Raw genomic sequence first — 17633 nt, 5'->3', positions numbered from 1 at the left:
TTTCGAATTTCCAAAATTTTTGACATTTTGGCTGAGAACTATGGTCTGCGAGGTACATAGATAGAATCAGTACCTCGCAGACTATAGTTCTCTATATGGCACCGAAAATTTTTGGTGAAATGTCGTCGCATTTCACCAAAAATTTTTCGGCGCCATAGGAAGAATTGGAGGGTGTGAGATACTATTACATGCTATAGTACTCACACCCTCCAACTCCCAATCAAAATCGCATAAAATTTGCTACTTATCTTCAGATTACCTCCCATTATAAAATATATCATTGCTATCTCATCGTACTATACTTCCACCCTATTGTATTTAAAAATATAAAATTTTTTGATAATATATTTTTATATCTTGAATTTTCAAAAATATATTCACAGATAATATAATGGGAAATCTATCTCAACCTAGCCTTAAAGTACCAAACTCCTGCTTGCATTCTCACTCACAAATATTAAACATCCATCTCAGTACAGTATACATTGTGCGTCGCCTGTAGCCTACAGCTACAGGCACCGGCACAATGAAAAAGTGACACTATACGGGCACTAATTATTATGGACGCCATAATGAGACGTGCCTTTAGTGGCGAAGAAACAGCCTGACGTACAACTGGGGGATTCTTATTCGCACCAATTGATATGGATGATGTTCCAACTGATAAGAGACAAAGGATCCAGAAGAGGATCGAGATCATGACAAAGATCATAAGAAACCAAGATCACATTATAAGTAAGCAATACTCGCAAATACAAAGAACGAAGAGAACAATGAAAATGATCGAGTATGCAATAGAACAAAGAATTGAAGCACGCAGTCTGGTGCCTTGGTAACTTCTAAAGATCCCCACAAACAGTTAAGAATAAATACTTTTTTTCACTGGAAAAAAAATGATATTTTTTTATAAAGATAAGTATTTAATTACAGTAGTCAACAAGTGGCTTCTTTCTTTGTATGATGAGTTTGCAGTAATGAAGCGTTCGTGCCACATATCAGACTGCCTTCCCAACTGATCAACTCGAGATCTGAGATCAGAGATCTCTTCATCTTTGTAGTCGAGCTTGGTCTTGAGTAATGTTATGAACTCATTCTTCTGTTGTAGTTCCTCCGCCTGCTTTGTGATCTGCTGCTTTAGTTCCTCGAGAGCTACGTTTGACTCCTCCAGCTGCTTCAAATACTTGTGGCTGGTCTTGATTAAACGTAGAACTCGAGGAGTAGCTTGTGGACCCGTTTTCTTTGCCGTTTGCTTGTGATCGAGATCTGGGATCTTGATCTCGGTCTTCGGACTCTCGCCACCCATCAATATTTCCTCGTCGCCAGAGGACTGTTCTTCAGTCACCTCTGGCTTCTGGATGGCAACAGCCTTAGCAGGAGCTGTGTTGTTCGCTTCCATTAAAAAATGTTGTGCATGAAAAATAGTGTGACTTCATTTTTGAAAAAGTGACACTATTTCTGATGGTTTTGTCATTTATTTGTCAGATTTATAAATGGATAATAATGCTGTAAATCAGATATTAATTAAAAATATTTAAGATTTATGTTCGAATTGAAAAGCAAAATGATATTTTTGAGTAGGTGACAAAAGTGCATACTCTTAAATTAACCTTAAATGTTGATTTTTCGATATTTTCGGTATTAACCTTATTGTAAATTTTTCCGGTGATAAATTTATCACACTGAGGTTATTTTTCCGGTGAGATTTTTAACCTTGATTTAATGAAATGAGTTTGGTAGAATTTACGAAAAAGTGACACTTAAACTTAAATTTCCAAACACTATTTTTTGATTGTATTTTGTTATTTATATATTTATATATATATATGTATATATTTATATATCTATATATTTATATATCTATATATTTATATATGTATATATTTATATATGTATATATTTATATATGTATATATTTATATATCTATATATTTATATATCTATATATTTATATATCTATATATATATATGTATATATTTATATATGTATATATTTATATATGTATATATTTATATATGTATATATTTATATATGTATACATTTATATATGTATACATTTATATATGTATATATTTATATATGTATACATTTATATATGTATACATTTATATATGTATATATTTATATATGTATATGTAATGCATGAAAATTCGGTTCACTTCATTTTTGACACTTTACATATCGGATGTATTATCTAAGAATTATATTATAAAATAATAATTTTGTGTTTTATAAGTTTATTTGTATAAATTGATTCCTTCGCAAACAGCGGGAAACGTTGTCTGAATAGTTTAACATTCAGACAAAGTTTCCCGCTGTCAGAGAGGGAATGGAAGGGTAAGAGGTATATATTCATAATGTATACCTCTTACCCTTTCATTCCCTCGAGAAAGTTCAAAAACTTGGGTGCAATCACTGATTGCACCCAAGTTTTTGAACTTTGTATAAGGAATTGTTGGCTATGATGTACTGATCATGAATCAGTACATCATAGCCAACAATTCCTTCGCAAACAGCGGGAAACTTTGTCCGAATAGTTTAACATTCAGACAAAGTTTCCCGCTGTCAGAGAGGGAATGGAAGGGTAAGAGGTATATATTCATAATGTATACCTCTTACCCTTCATTCCCTCGAGAAAGTTCAAAAACTTGGGTGCAATCAGAACTGATTGCACCCAAGTTTTTGAACTTTGTATAAGGAATTGTTGGCTATGATGTACTGATTCATGATCAGTACATCATAGCCAACAATTCCTTCGCAAACAGCGGGAAATTTGTCTGATTCCACACTAATTTTATTAATTTATCTAAACTTTTATCCTCGTCTACAATTTAATCATCAATAATTATCTCTTGTTCTATTTCACTATTATATATATATATATTTATATGATTTGATTTAAAAAAAATAAATAAATAAATTAATAAATCATTTACTCAAATATATCAAAAGTTTTATTTTTATATATAAAGATAACTACTTTTAAAAAAAATACCCTATATATTTTTGCCATGTAAACTATTTTTGCCATGTAAATATGTCACTTTTGTCAGAAGTGAAGTGAACCGAATTTTCATGCACAACATTTATATATGTATATATTTATATATGTATATATTTATATATGTATATATTTATATATGTATATATTTATATATGTATATATTTATATATGTATATATTTATATATGTATATATTTATATATGTATTATATTGTATATATTTATATATGTATATATTTATATATGTATATATTTATATATGAATAAATAATACATCAAACTAGTTTTAGAGTTGATAGTAAGAAGCGAAGAACACTACCAGTAAGATACAGCAGTAGTAGCTGCTTCATGCTGCATTGAGTATTGTTGAATAATTTGAAGTAGTGGTTTTTGAAATCAGCACCCCTATGAGAGCGCTGGCGACCGAAACACGACTAGTAAGATTGTGTATTAGAAACTGCTTCATGCTGTGTTGAGTAAGCCTCGATTTCTTTATCAGACCACCTTTAAATTAACCACTCACATTCTCACTGTGGTCCATCTAAAATTTGTAAACTTTATGACATAAAATTATATTATATGCAGGATCCCACCTATTACTTAATCTTTTTGGAATAAATGTTTTATAATATTTATCGATTGATTGTAATTTTTTGTATAAAAAAGTTTTTTATTTATATTAAAAATATATTCGGTTAATGATATTATCTTATAATTTGTAAATAAATCTAGTAATAAAATAACTTTAATAGTTGGTGTCACTTTTTCGAAAATTCTGGTTTTTTCATTGTAAATTTTTCCGGTGATAAATTTATCACACTGAGGTTATTTTTCCGGTGAGATTTTTATCCTTGATTTAATGAAATTAATATATATAAATTTTATTATTTTTAATTTCGAATGAGTATAATAAAATATTTTTTATGTGTTTTGTTTTTGATGTGATTTGATGAGAAAGGGACTTTGTGGAAAGTTAGGAGGTTTACAATATAATGCATCCCCACCAGTTTCTTCAACCGTTCCTTCAATACTTTCTATAGCAACAGTTGTAAAACTTGTATGTGTATGGTTCTTGTCAGCTTTACTGTCTAACATTGCTGGTAGTTCATGGTTCAAAGTTTCTGGCATGACCTTCAATGTTCATACATTTACTATTAAGGAGTTTAGTGTATCTTTTACGCTTGAACTGGATTCTCTAAAGGTGCACTTGAACCAAGGGTATAGTTTCAATATTATGTTCGTCTGCTCTAACAGTAGTGAAGGATTTATGTGTATGGTTTTGTCGGCTTTTACTGTCTAATGTAGCTTGAAGTTCATTTATATCGGAGATGTTTGTGTTTATGAGATTTCAAAACTTTGTTCGTTGCTTCGAGTTCAACTTTGTCAGCTTTACTTTTAATAGCATCTTCAAACTTATTTTTGCCTTAACTCTTAACATAAATCTTGGTTTCAACTAATACACCGTTAACATTGAAAGTAGAGGCATAAATTTCACCGGTATAACCAAATGCTTCTGGTGCTTTAGCTACATCATACTGTACAGTACAGCTTATGTCATAACCTTTAGCACGAATGTATTTATATCTTCTTTCATTAACATTTTTTGTCTTCGCTTCATCACTTCGTGTTAAATATCCATGGTAGTCCGTTATAATCTGTTCGTCTGAAGTTATATAATGAACATGGTTCTTGTCCGCTTTTTTCGGCTATTTTCATTAACATCATTCACTTCTAATTCAACTCTTCCGCCAGAAACTCTTATTATCATTAATCTTTTCATTAATTCGGTAATTACGTCATAAAGACTATATTCTGTTTTCGGTTTTGTAAATAATGAGTCAAAATTTCTTTTCATCATTACATCGCTGACATTAATGATATCACCAATTCCTTTTTCATTTATTCTTCTTCATTAGTTCTGCAATAATGACGAATATATAATCTGTTAAATTTATTCTCTTCATCGAGGGTTATAGAATGTTTTGAAATTGAATCATTAACTCCTCTAAATAATCAATAACTTCAGGATACACGTTTTTAATGTCTTGAATAACCGACCAGTATCCTGTTGTTCATGTTCTTCGTTCCCGTCGTTACGTGGTTTTATATCTCTAACCATCATCAACGCAGCCATAACCGGAGGGTTTGTTGCTACCTGTTCGAAAATCCGTCCGTTATGTATGGTATATCTAAATAATTTCTTTGTGTTTGTTAAAACATTTGAAACAAGTCTTTTAAAACCATCTACAAAATTTCCTGTTTCACCTAATGTTCTTGCAGCATTTACAAGCTCACCCATTCCCGCTTTTGACCCCAAAAACGTCCATATTGCATTTATTTCACTCTGTATAGTTGTCCATTCAGCGAAACTAACACCCGCATTCGCTAAGCTGAAAATGAAATTCAGTGGATCGAACTTAATTCCACCTTCTTTTTCAATTTCAACGAACTCACTAACATGAGATTTTTAAATATTCTTTCGTTAAATTGTTTTCCCCGTGTTATTTCATTAACGAAACTATCACCGTCAAAAGTTAACGAATTCAATTTCGTCGTTGATGCTTTTATTTCATACACCGCTTTATCGATAGTTTTTGGCTCACCTTCTTTAGAAGCATATGAAACATTAATGAATGAATTATATGTATTCGTGAATGAGTTAAATCAATGATTTTCATTAATGACGCCTTTAATGATTCATTAACTGTTGAATCCTTAAAGTAATTAATGAACTGTCATGGGCTTCGCCCTGGTCGCTTTGCGACTTTATGAAAGGTTACACTGCAAACCGTCGAGTTTGGATCAAATGCTGTAGTTGGTGCAGGAATATTAATGATATAAGTCATTAAATCATTAAGTGACGTAAATAATGTTGTCGTTTTTGATTTAATTTCTTTAGCATCTGTTATATATGGTAATTTTATTTCTGTAGTTTCTGAATTAAAGATATTCGCTAAAATGTTTTGTAAACTGTTTTGAACAGCAGTATAAACCGTTGAATCTCGGAACTCTTACGATTTCACCGTCCTTAATAAAAGGCATTGCACATGGTGTAGTGCTTGGGTCAAATCTTTCGGGATTATAATTCAACATATATTCTAATGCTTCATATACAGACTTATATACTGTTGTGTGTCTTCATGACAACTTCACCATTTACAATGAATGGCATTGTACATGGAGTTAAAATAGGGTCAAACTTTTCTAGTCCTTCCATGTTATGTATTTCTCGTTTTCCATCACTGATAACAATATATTTGTCAGTAAGTGTGAGAGAGTATTGACCAAAATATAAACTTTAGCTCTGTCAGCTTCATACGCATATGCAGCTATACTCATATTTTAATGAGAATAAAATGTTGTTCTATTTGCAAAGTACAGACCCAAACGAATACGGGACAGTAAAGCTACAAACAAACTTAGGTCTACAGAATGAGCCACTTGCATTCAGAATGGTTGACTTCAATACTATCGCTTCATTCGTTATAACAGATGAAACAGATTTCATGGAGCTTGAAATAGATGGAAAGAAGCACGAAATAAGATTTCACAATAATGTAGAATATAAGATGGAAACATTAGCTGGAGTGTTAAATGCTCTCATAAATACTACAATAAACAAGGAGAACGAAGAAAACTTAATGAATGTTAAACTTATTGCAGGATTTTGAAGTTCAGTTATGCGAAGAGTTTAAGATAACACGAATGAGTCATAGAGTTCAATTGCTTCTGGGTGCATACCATATGACATTTCCTTTGAAAAGTGTTGACAAAAACGATTGAGATGAAATCTGTTCCATACGTATGTTATGGTAATTGTTTATACATTGAGTCTAAAATAGCTTAATGTCACAGGTATTTCAGGAGTTAATAGTAAAGGTTCAGTAGAATATAAATCCTTCTGTTATGCAGTCAATTCAATGTTCATTCCAAACGTTCCTGTCATAGCAACTCATTTAGGTAAATGGGTTCGCATTAGTCCTCATAATTTGAAAGACATGCAATTCAACTTGTTGACTTTCAAGGAGAGCCTGTAGAACTGAAGGCACCAGTGCGAATGACTGTTGAAGTTGACTTTTTAGAAAATATTAAATGCAACAGCTTACAAGAGAACTCAGAGCTAAAAATATAAAGTATGAATTATGTATTAGGTCATGAACTTTGGTTGTTGCTGTTTGATGAAACAAATGAGTTAGTTATGTCAGTCAAGAGAACAGAAAAAGGCGTCAAAGGCGCCGAGCGCAAAGCGCTATATTGTGTTAGTGAAAACTGCACCAAGTCAATAAGATTAGGTTTGCATTATGAAGATGAGTTCGATACTGTTGAAGAAGTTTTGGATAGATACTATAAGTTGCTTTAATTTACTAAAACTATTTTCAAACAAAGCTTATATTCTGTTGAAAGTTTGTATACTCGTTCGAATATTTATACTTAAACTCAACTCCTGGAGTACCTGGTATTTCAATGATGCGGATGTTACCTATTTTCATGAATGGTGGCGTTTGACCACAGCATTCGATTTCAGGGTCGAGATAGTCAATGACACATTGTTTCCCTGTTATTCGTGAGATAACATTTTCAAGGTCCTCCTTTGTTAGAATTATTTGGTTCTTACTTATAAGATTTGTCAAAAGCTTCTTATCGTCTTTGAGTAAAATTGTTTGGTATACTGAAGAAGGTAATGGTCTACGTTATCTGAAGGATTTGTTTGAACATTTATGTAAGGGTTGTCGTTGGCTTCTCTTGAAAGAATTTGGTCCAGTGGTGGATACTCTAACTTAACATCTGATGTAGCGTTAGCGTTTGAAGCTGTGTTTAAATTCACGGATTTCAGCTCTGGTTCTGGCTCTTTCAAACACTCTGAACTATAGTTCTTTATGACAATATTGTTTGTCGTTCGTGAGTCAACATTTGATGTTGGTTCAATTGGAACATTAACGGCACCAGCTAAGATGGATTTGCTTCTCATTTCATATAGAATAAAAACCTTTTATATGTATGAAATGAACAATATACTCGACAAGGGTTTGAATGTAAAGCTAACGAATGAAAATATTGTTGAATTCACTGAGACAGGAGCTGTTTACAAAGATGTAGAACTACTGAACAAAAGAGCAAAGGGAAGAAGCAGGAATATGAACAAAGGGTGGAGCCTATAAAAATTTATGTCATGATGGCTCAGGAGGTTCAAACATAAAGTATGCAGAAAGTTATAGAGTTTATGCTCTCCAAAGGTGAAAAGCCTTCATTTAAGAACAGCTATTCTAACGCATATCCTCAAAAGCTAACGGATGGGGAAGTGATGATATGAATGACAGCAAAAATATTAACAGAAATGGCGACAGAGATGCATGGAATTTGTTTACCATCAGTCAATTGAAGGTTAAACTTTAAAACAATTTGGTCGTTCCATGGAATATTTTTGACTTTAATGGTATTAGTCATGATATGAATCTCAAGGTATGAACGAGGAGAGATGAGAGACTTATATGCTTCCCAAATTTCTTCAAAAGGTAATGTTATACCTGACTGTTTCCAAATGAGTTCAATGTCATAGCGTGAGAAACCTGAAAGATAACGAAGTCAGTTATGAGACGTTTTATGTTTAAAGCAAGAACGCCATGTTTGCATAAGTATTGCTACAGTTAAGTGGTAATGTCTGACTTTAGTTATGATGTTAGCTAATGGTGAGTCTGCTTTTGACACTAAACCTTTCCGGCGAAGTCGTTCACAAACGAGCAGAGTGTTGAAGGATACTTTTTGAAGGGGTATTTTGAAAGTTTGATAGAATGTAGTTTGTCAGTCGTTTCATATCGTAAACTCCTGAGTATTGACGTAAGTGGTGTTTGTCAATAATTCTTCATCTCTTCTGAAGTCTTTGCATTCCTGACTGTATGAACTCTACAATAGCATAATATTTTCTCTTTACGTCGAATGTAACGTTGAAGAAATTCAATGAGTTCGCTATCTGGAACTTTAACGACAGAGGCTTGAACTTTTGACATAAATGTTTTCGCTGTTGAATCCATAGAGTCTGAAGTTGCTGATATAATGATTTGGTCATAGTAAGAGTCGTTTCCTAAACGCTCTGTTATAGAGTATATGACGAATGAGGTTAAATGTCTTACCTGAACCCATCTTTCCACATAAGAAATACACACCATTTGAACAGAACTCATAGTCCTTACTGAAAGGAAGAATGAGAGAACTGTTGAGCTTTTCACTGCTTTCATTCATGTCTTCATCTACGTCATGTATTAAATGCTTCATTTTATCTTCATTAAAAATGAAGTCAGAAATATTCAGAACATAGCACCGAGTCTAACTGACAAGAGTATAAAGATATACTATGAACACGTTATGATGAAACCTACCAAAATTCAAGAAAGTCAGTATACTTATGATAATCCAAGACACTGGGTAGAGTATGTAGGAGGTGAGAAAGCTATTGAAATAAGACAAGTTAGAAGTATTCCAGCAGGAAGAACAATATTATTGAAGAACTTTAATGTTTTGAGGTATAATGATGAAACAAAAAGAAGGAAGATAGTTTCCTGTTGCTGTGTTATGTGAACCTAGACACAGGAGATGACATGAAAGTTTTAACACAAAGCTTCAAACGGTAGTGAGAGAACAACTGACTGCGGAAGGACATCCATTACCTTCAGAAGTTACCATAGTATATAATTTTGAAACAAATGCAATAGATTTTAAAGTCGTCTCTGCAAAAGAAGTCAGGTTTTACATTTAATGAAGCAGATGTATATTCGAATGAAAACTTCAAAGCTATTGCATGGTTAGATAATGACGATTGCTTTAAGAAAATATTTAAATTCAGTGACTCAAAGATGTCAATAGATGACCTTCGTGGAATGTTACCATCGACATTTACAGTAGAAGGTTCAGCAGGATTGCTTACAAGATTGTCAATTGGTGGTATTTGGTCTCGTGAGAACATTGTTATAAAATCCAGTATAAGTGAATTTGCTGAAGAATCTATATTATGTCTTTCAAACTACATGTATTCGCCCCGAAGCATTATAGTATAACAAACTTTGTCAGTAAGTTTAACATAAGACTTGTCGAACCTTCTTCAATGAAAGATGTTGTGCTACCAAAAGATGGAAAGGATGGACTCATTATTGAGATGATTTTAATAGCATATTAAATGAGCTTGTTCTTGAAGGTCATTCATGATGAAATAACTGTTGTAGAAGATGTTAGCAATTGTTCAGACATTTTGAAGCGTATAGATGAGATAAGAAAGAAGTTTATGAATGGAGAATGTTTATGTTTCATTGACTTTCTCAGTAACGAGAACTTTTATGAGATAATATTGAAGAGAGATGATTTTAAATAGGTGTAAATTGGTAGCTTGGACAGCTTTAGGCGCAATGGGAACAAAAGCATTAGCATTTGGAGCAAAAGCACTTGGGGCTTATGACGCAGTAAATAAAATGAGTGAGAAGGGTTTCGAAGACATTAGATGCAAATAAAGGGAAGATTGGAGGCTGGGTTGCAAAGAAGTTAAGATTAAATAAAATAGGGCTCATAAATAAAGCATCCAATTTGGTTGCGACTGAGTCAGAAAATGCTTTAGGAAAGGACGATGAGTTTGCAAAACACGCAAAAGACTTTAATGACCAGATGAAAGGTGAAACAATGCATTTAAATAGATTCGATGGAACTAAAGAAAATGTTTCTTCTCCACCAGTAGTTCTTCGTATGGTCCCTATGGAATGTATGGAAATCCTTACGAAAGACCATTTGACCCATTGACTGGTGGAAGTAACTGGTATCATTACGGAGAAGAAGAAAGACAGTCAAGTTGGAGACAGACGTGAAGAAAGCAACTAAAAAGAAACCAAGGAAGAGAGTTATTAAAGCAATGAATTCAACAGACCCCAAAGGGTCAGAGCCGCTTTGCGGCTAGGTTAGAAATGAGGTTAGAAACGTGTTAGATCTAACATTCTAACATAAACTATTATTTTGTGCTATGTTTTCATACGTGTGAGGGTGGTGATATCATTAATTTTTAAATAAATGTGGGAACAAAAATATAACATTTCTACTCAGCAGGAATGAGACCCTTACTGACTATGTATTCGTTTAATGCTTGATGAAAACAATGGTACATATTATCGTATGGGATACACAACGTCTGTTTCCATCGTCGTCGTATATGTAGAAGCTCAAATCCAGTCCAACCTTCTTTTGTACAATATGTAGCTTTATTTAAGTATGCATTTATGTAGAATAAGGCATTTTTTTCATCCTCCAGAAATAATTTTTGTTCTTTGTTGAAATAGTTTTCGTTCCTCTGCGACCATAAGGAATGTATGCAATGAACTTTGCGTCATAAGGGATTTGTAATATATTCAGGGTTTCTTTCATCGTCAATGGGTCTGTCTTTGTTAAAATGCATGTTTCTCAGTTTTACTTGAGTTTTGAATAGTTCACGGAAACGTTCTGGGAAAGAGTCATAGTAAATGTAGTCGGACATGTCTTGTAATGAAATAAAAAATTAAAAAAAATAAAAATAAGGTTATTTTTTATTTAGTGAGGATGGTAGTGAATTCGTTAGTGAAGTCGTTAGTGAAGTCGTTAGTGAAGTCGTTAGTGAAGTCGTTAGTGAAGTCGTTTATGTGTCAGATGGTTTTGTTTAATATTAAGGTTATGTTTTGGTAAGGTGGAAACGCAGTGCGCCGTACCCAACATAGTCATACTAACTATGTTAAGAAGAGAAAAAAAAAAAATATTTTTTATTTTTATAAAAATGCCCCCATATAGAATGGATAGAAAATCTGCTAGAATAAAAGCAGAGTTGCAAAGATATGGTTGGAGAGTTTCGAAGAAGTTTAAATATAGGAGGGAAGACCCATAAAAGTCTATGACAAATTGTTCTGGTCTTCGCTACGAAATGGATTTGGAAACAGCACGTGCAAATTATCCAAACAGACTAGAGAGGTTAGAAGAAGAACGTTTTATGGACATGCCTTTCGATGTTAGTGAACCTCAAGTTGAAGGACACGACGGCTTTGCCAGATTCTACTGGAAACATGACGAACAATTGCATCCTTTGAGAAGGAAAAAAGGAAAAGGTGAAGACGCACATGCTCCCATGAAAAGAACAAAGATATGCATATAGAAGTACCGTGAAGTTAGAAGTCAAATTACTTCTGGTCGAACCTTTACAGTAAACTTTGACGAAGGAAGAACAAAGAAGGCTTCATGGGTGTACTTGCTGCCATACAAGACGGAAATAAGAAAGGACACAATCTCAGATTGACCATAACAGATTTGGATGGTCACATTTACTATGCATATGGCAATGTCACAACAGCTGCAATGCTTCTTGACGCTTTCAAGACTACAAAGAGAGAACAAATGGTTGACTCCGACTCAGACATTTTGAATGCAATTGAAGGAATGCAAGTGTCAAGTTCGAATGGTACCAACCTAACCCTCAAGCAGTCAGACAACATGCTGGATACTTCCCGTTCAGAAAATAAGTCTGACAGATTGACTCAAGGTATGGAATTTACAATTCAATTGAAACAATTGTCTGCATATGACCTTGCATTCTTACATGTCTCAGGACTCTGTGTCTTGTTACGATTGAGAAAAATGAAGTATCTTGAGTCATGTGTTGAAGACAAGGTACATTCTCAGAGGTCAATTGGCAAAAATTGCACCGTTGGCAAATGTCAATATCCGAGTCAACATCCTACAGCTAAAGGTCTTCTACATGACGACTAGTTGTTGACTTCAAATTGCCATGGTGAAGTTGTTATATGTCCACACCACTTCATGTTGAACGAAAGTCTTACAAACCCATTGGAGTCGAAAAGGCAAGTGCACATTGTCAAGCTAGACTATACATTTTCTTTCGAGAAAGGTTTGTTGAGAACCAATTCCAGATGACAAGCTGACAGAAAGTTTTGTACCAAAAGACGAACAAACTTTTCACTGTTAGCAAGACCAAAAGTTGTTCCAGACAAAGTTCTAGTACAAAGAAGAAGTACACAATTTCCACAAGGAGTTGGATTGTTCGGATACCAACTACCAGAAGAATTCCAATGAGGTTCGCAAAGAACTTCAAGAATGCTATATACAAAAACTTCCATATGAGACATCCAATTGACGTCAAATTGTATTGGAGAGCATCTGAGTTAGGTCAGAAGGTTTTTATATGAAACAGGTTGCTTCGACCAAGAGTTTATGAGATAACAGGAGAAGTTATCTCAGAAAGATAACGGAACTCACTTTGAATTCTCACACATGAATAACTTGGACCAATTGGTATTGCGATAATAGTTCGACTCAGATGCATAAAGATTTATAACTTATGTGTGACTCTTAAACGCTGCTATCTGAGGTTTGTTCCATATATTCCGACTGGTTTCTTTCAAACGAAGATGGGTGAGTTCCCGCGATCGGAAACGTTTACCCTAGTTAGGTTAAAGTCAGTACAACAACTAGTATGATATTAGGAAAGCTTTCATATTACCCCAAACTGTCAATTGACACTCAAAAGTGTGGCTTAAGTGAATCGCAGGCATTGGTGGGATAGTTCAATTTAAGAACTCATAGAGAGATGATAGGTATAACATTATGAGAAGGTCGACAACTTTAGTTGAAAGGTTTTTTCGCTTTTGTTTTGAAGTACGATACTTCACTCAAGGGTCAGAGATGATTTAGTACCAGCATTAAAACCTATTGTCGAAGAACATTTGAGTTCGTATACCGCGTTCATTGCGCGCAAAGCAGTCCTTTGAACCTATACAGACAATTCTTCTCGCGAAGTGAATCCAGTGAAGGTTTACTACTGAGGAACTATTGGACGCACTCATGACGAACGTTAAGATATGTGATATACATCAAACTTCTATTGTAAATGGGAATTGGTTCTGGTGAAAAGATATGGGGTCGATTCAAATTGGACATAAAATTTTCACTCGAAGTGCATGTCCTTCCAATGCGTAAGTAGGGTGAGGGTGTTAAATGAAGATGGTCTCTGGAGAATAGTTACTAGCTCCTCTCGCGCAGTAGAAAATAAATATTTGTTTGCTTGGTAATTTTGAATTTTTAGATATGATGGAAGAATCCGTGTGCGGGATATCGTGAGAAGGGTGTTTGTGTATGAGCTTGAAGGTATGACACTTTTGCTGGTAAATTGGATGGTGGAAGGTGAGAGTTGGAAGCAAACCTCATGTTCACTCGAACTCGTCTCTCTAATGATGTCATTTCCTAGCGTGCTGAGAATTTTCCGTTTTAATTTTCTATGTGGCTCTCGGCTTCCGGAGGTTCTTGATGTGCTCGGTATCAACGCTGTTCGGTAGGTATAGCAAGCACCGCACCATAACTGGTCATCTCAGACTTCGACAGATATCATAGAATCTGGCTTGATGTCATGTAATTTCTCTGGTCGTTACAAGCTGCCGTATGGCAGCGAGATACACGAATCTATGTAGCAGACGGACAAAAAGTGCTGGTCGAATTTCGGAATGGTCTAGATTAAGCAGCTCTCAATCGCAAATTCGAGCCTTGAAGAAGCCTTATCTGTATACCCATAGAACGGTGGTATGTGTTCTAGGTGCAAGGCAGAGGTTCATTGAAAAAACTACGAGCAAGTACTCCTCAATGCCTTGTGTTTAGTCGTCGATAATTGTACCTTGTGGATTGGGCAAATGGTCTTGAACCACGACACACCATCCATACAGTTGGTGCCCTCCGTAATCGTGTCGAGCCTTGGGTGGATCGCAATAAGAGCTCGATTCAAAGGTGTTGTGAAGATGTAGACTAAAGATTTTTCACAAATTACCATTAATTTAACCTACTTATCTGAAATTATTCCACACTCTAAATTTTCTCTCCGGTGGCGCCCCTTATAATTGAGTTTGTATAAATTTTTTAGCTCTTAGAATCACACATCGGAGTATCTCCTTCGGTTTTTGGTAGCTTGTCACCGTCTCATTCGCTCTGTCTGACCCCACGAGTCTTTCTTTTGTCTGGGATTTGGAACCCATGCATACCGACAAGCCCTTCTCCATGGACATAATTTGATAACCGTAGATTTCCCTTGAAGGCTCTTAAGTGTTTCATAGACGCTTGTTCCCAATTGTTGAGGTGTACTCGTGTGCTATCGAATCCTCTGCCATTGTCCACTATAGTCTGCGCGATTTTTGTCATGTGGTAGCCGGTGGTTACTTAACTCTTCGTAGAACGCAGTGCATCGACAACAAGGGTGCCCAAACTCCTCTTCTTTCGTGTTTTCTCTTCTTCCTTCTTCTTCCCCTTCTTCCTCTTCTTCCTCTTCTTCCTCTTCTTCCTCTTTACTTTATGAATACCACTTCTTGGACAAAATATTCTGTGTTCACGAATTACTCCGGTGTTTGGAGGTTCTGTCCTTTCGAGTGACGCCCATGAATATGAGAGTGGTCAAATCTCTTCGCCACGACAACGGTAGATGATGTGTTCGCTAAGGTCTTTATGGATTCTCTCTCTATGTTGGTATTATGGCGCACGCTTAGGTTTCCGGATTGTACTCCTCCTTGGCTCACAGCAAGCACTCTCCTGTTGTTGTGGCTTAGGAGAGGAGAGAATCTGGGAAACCTTGCGCCAGTTGTAGCCATAAGGTGAGCAAAATAGAGCAACGCACTCTTGCCGACTCATCTACCGTTTCTTCGAAGAGATTGACAACTCGCAACACATCTCGCGCTCATCTGCATTCTGGGATTGGCTGAAGTTGATAGAAGGCCAGAACCTCCTTCAAACACCGTAATTCTGAATAGCAACATGCAAATGCCGGTACTGGTATTACTTCGAAAGAATGAGGTGAAGAGATGCAAGAAGACACGAAGTAGTGTGGAATAAGATGTGCGATGAGTAGTGGGAGCAGAGCTGTAAAGTATAAGAGGAAGAAAGTAGGAAACACTTGGAAGAGAGAGCGCGATATGGGTGTTGAACCCTTGTTGTCGATTGACGCTTTACGAAATTCCCAACCCATACCCATACAAATCCGCCAACAAGGGGACAGGCAAGGTTCTTTACCCCAGTCCTCAACAACTTTGGACACTTGAACCTTATACCTTTCGAATACGGTTGCTAATTTTCCATGGGAAGGGCTTGTCGTATCAATGGGTTCCAAATTCCAGACAAGAAGACGAGGTCAAGACACATTGACGGTTGACAAGCTCAAAACCGTAGGAAGAACCTTCCGGAAAAAAAGGGTGTCTAAAGTAAAAAAAATTTTATTTTAAGGGGAAAACCCGAGTAAATTTAGGTGTTTATTTAAGATAAGTAGGTTAAATTAATGGTAATTTGTAAAATTAGTTCCCGACCTTTTTGAATCGGGCTCTTTTCGTTATCCCCAGTGCGTAGGAGGTCGGTCCCAGAGGAGTTGTAGAATTGCCATCTAAGGACGATTTGTCCCTCCAGGCATTGAGGATGTTATTGCCGTAGAGTTTCATGACCTCTCCTTGCACCAGACACCCCTCTCCCTTGGAACGTAAGGCTTCTTCGAAGTGCTCGAATGCGATTGGCTGTTGACCATCCAAATGACACTTTTTGTCCGTTTGGTCAATGTTCGTGTCTCGCTGCCATAGTTCGACGAAAATACAGACAAACAGGTTATATATCGAGTTGAGACAAGAATGTGTAACTCGACCTGTCCGATTCAATAAGACTCCGAGGGCGACCATGAAATTAAACGGAAATTAGCTAGGAGAATATTAAAATGGACTGGTTGCCACCACCTCCACCTCCACCACCTTTACTGTTCCTCAAGTAAATTAAGCCTTCACACGTCCCAATGAATTCCCCACATTTAAATTCAATTCGGAATAAAAATTTTTTATTTCATGCAAATGTTTAAACTATTCACCATTTCTTTGAACACCCCAGTATTACGCTTGGAGAGACCATGAACTTCGGTGAAAATTTTGTCCAATTTTGATATCGACCCATCTTTTCCACCGACCGATTCCCATTTCAATGAGTTTGTTGTATACTTCTTTTTCGTTCGTCATGAGTGCGTCAATGTTCTCATAGTAAAACCTTCACTTTGGATTTGACTTCGGAGAAGAATTTGTTTGTTAGTTTGTCAAGGACTGCCTTTGCGAACTGAGGGTAAGCGACCAATGTTCGACAATAGGTTTTAATGTGGTTACTAAGCCATTTTGACCTTGAGTTTTGAATTCGTACTCAAAACAAAAGGAGAAAAAACCTTTCAACAAAAGTTGTCGACCTTCTATAATTGTTTAACTTCTTCATCTTTGAGGTTTTCTTAATGGAATATCCCCATTCAATTCATTAAGCATGAGTGTCATTGCAAGTTTTGGGGTTTGAAGCTTTCCTATATCATACAAGTTTAGTTGTATTGACTTTTCCAACACTGTATAGTTTCCATTCCCGGGACTCACCATCTTCGTTTGGAATTCCAGTCGGAATATATTGGACAACCTCATTGTATGCAGCGTAAGGTCGACATAGTATATCTTTTCATTCTGAGTCGTAACTTGTCGCAACTCAATTATGGATCCAGTTTGTGAAACAAGTGAGTCTCTTTTCTTCTGAGAAAACTTCTCCTGTTATTCTCATAAAGCTCGTCGAAGCAAAACCTGTTTCATAT

The 17633-nt window shown here is 35.5% G+C and overlaps 1 protein-coding gene across 1 annotated transcript, besides 5 other annotated features; it reads right to left on the bottom strand.

Annotated features, from left to right (window-relative positions):
- Positions 1 to 904: 904 nt before the first annotated feature.
- TVAGG3_0065900 (single helix bin domain-containing protein) lies at positions 905 to 1396 on the bottom strand (the record flags this gene model as incomplete). The annotated part of the gene is made up of 1 exon (XM_051221527.1): positions 905 to 1396. The coding sequence occupies one exon, from the start codon at positions 1394 to 1396 to the stop codon at positions 905 to 907; it is 492 nt and encodes a 163-aa protein (XP_051106513.1).
- Positions 1397 to 1572: 176 nt separating this feature from the next.
- Positions 1573 to 1726: a mobile genetic element.
- Positions 1727 to 2251: 525 nt separating this feature from the next.
- Positions 2252 to 2779: a mobile genetic element.
- Positions 2780 to 3763: 984 nt separating this feature from the next.
- Positions 3764 to 3951: a mobile genetic element.
- Positions 3952 to 6004: 2053 nt separating this feature from the next.
- Positions 6005 to 11691: a mobile genetic element.
- Positions 10933 to 11691: a terminal%2Cinverted (terminal inverted repeat of Maverick-2 transposon ID:TVAGG3_0065860).
- Positions 11692 to 17633: the final 5942 nt, after the last annotated feature.

The sequence above is a fragment of the Trichomonas vaginalis genome, chromosome IV, assembly GCF_026262505.1.
Source record: "Trichomonas vaginalis G3 chromosome IV, whole genome shotgun sequence".
Classification (NCBI taxonomy): domain Eukaryota; phylum Parabasalia; order Trichomonadida; family Trichomonadidae; genus Trichomonas; species Trichomonas vaginalis.
This window is presented reverse-complemented; position numbering and strand designations above follow the sequence as displayed.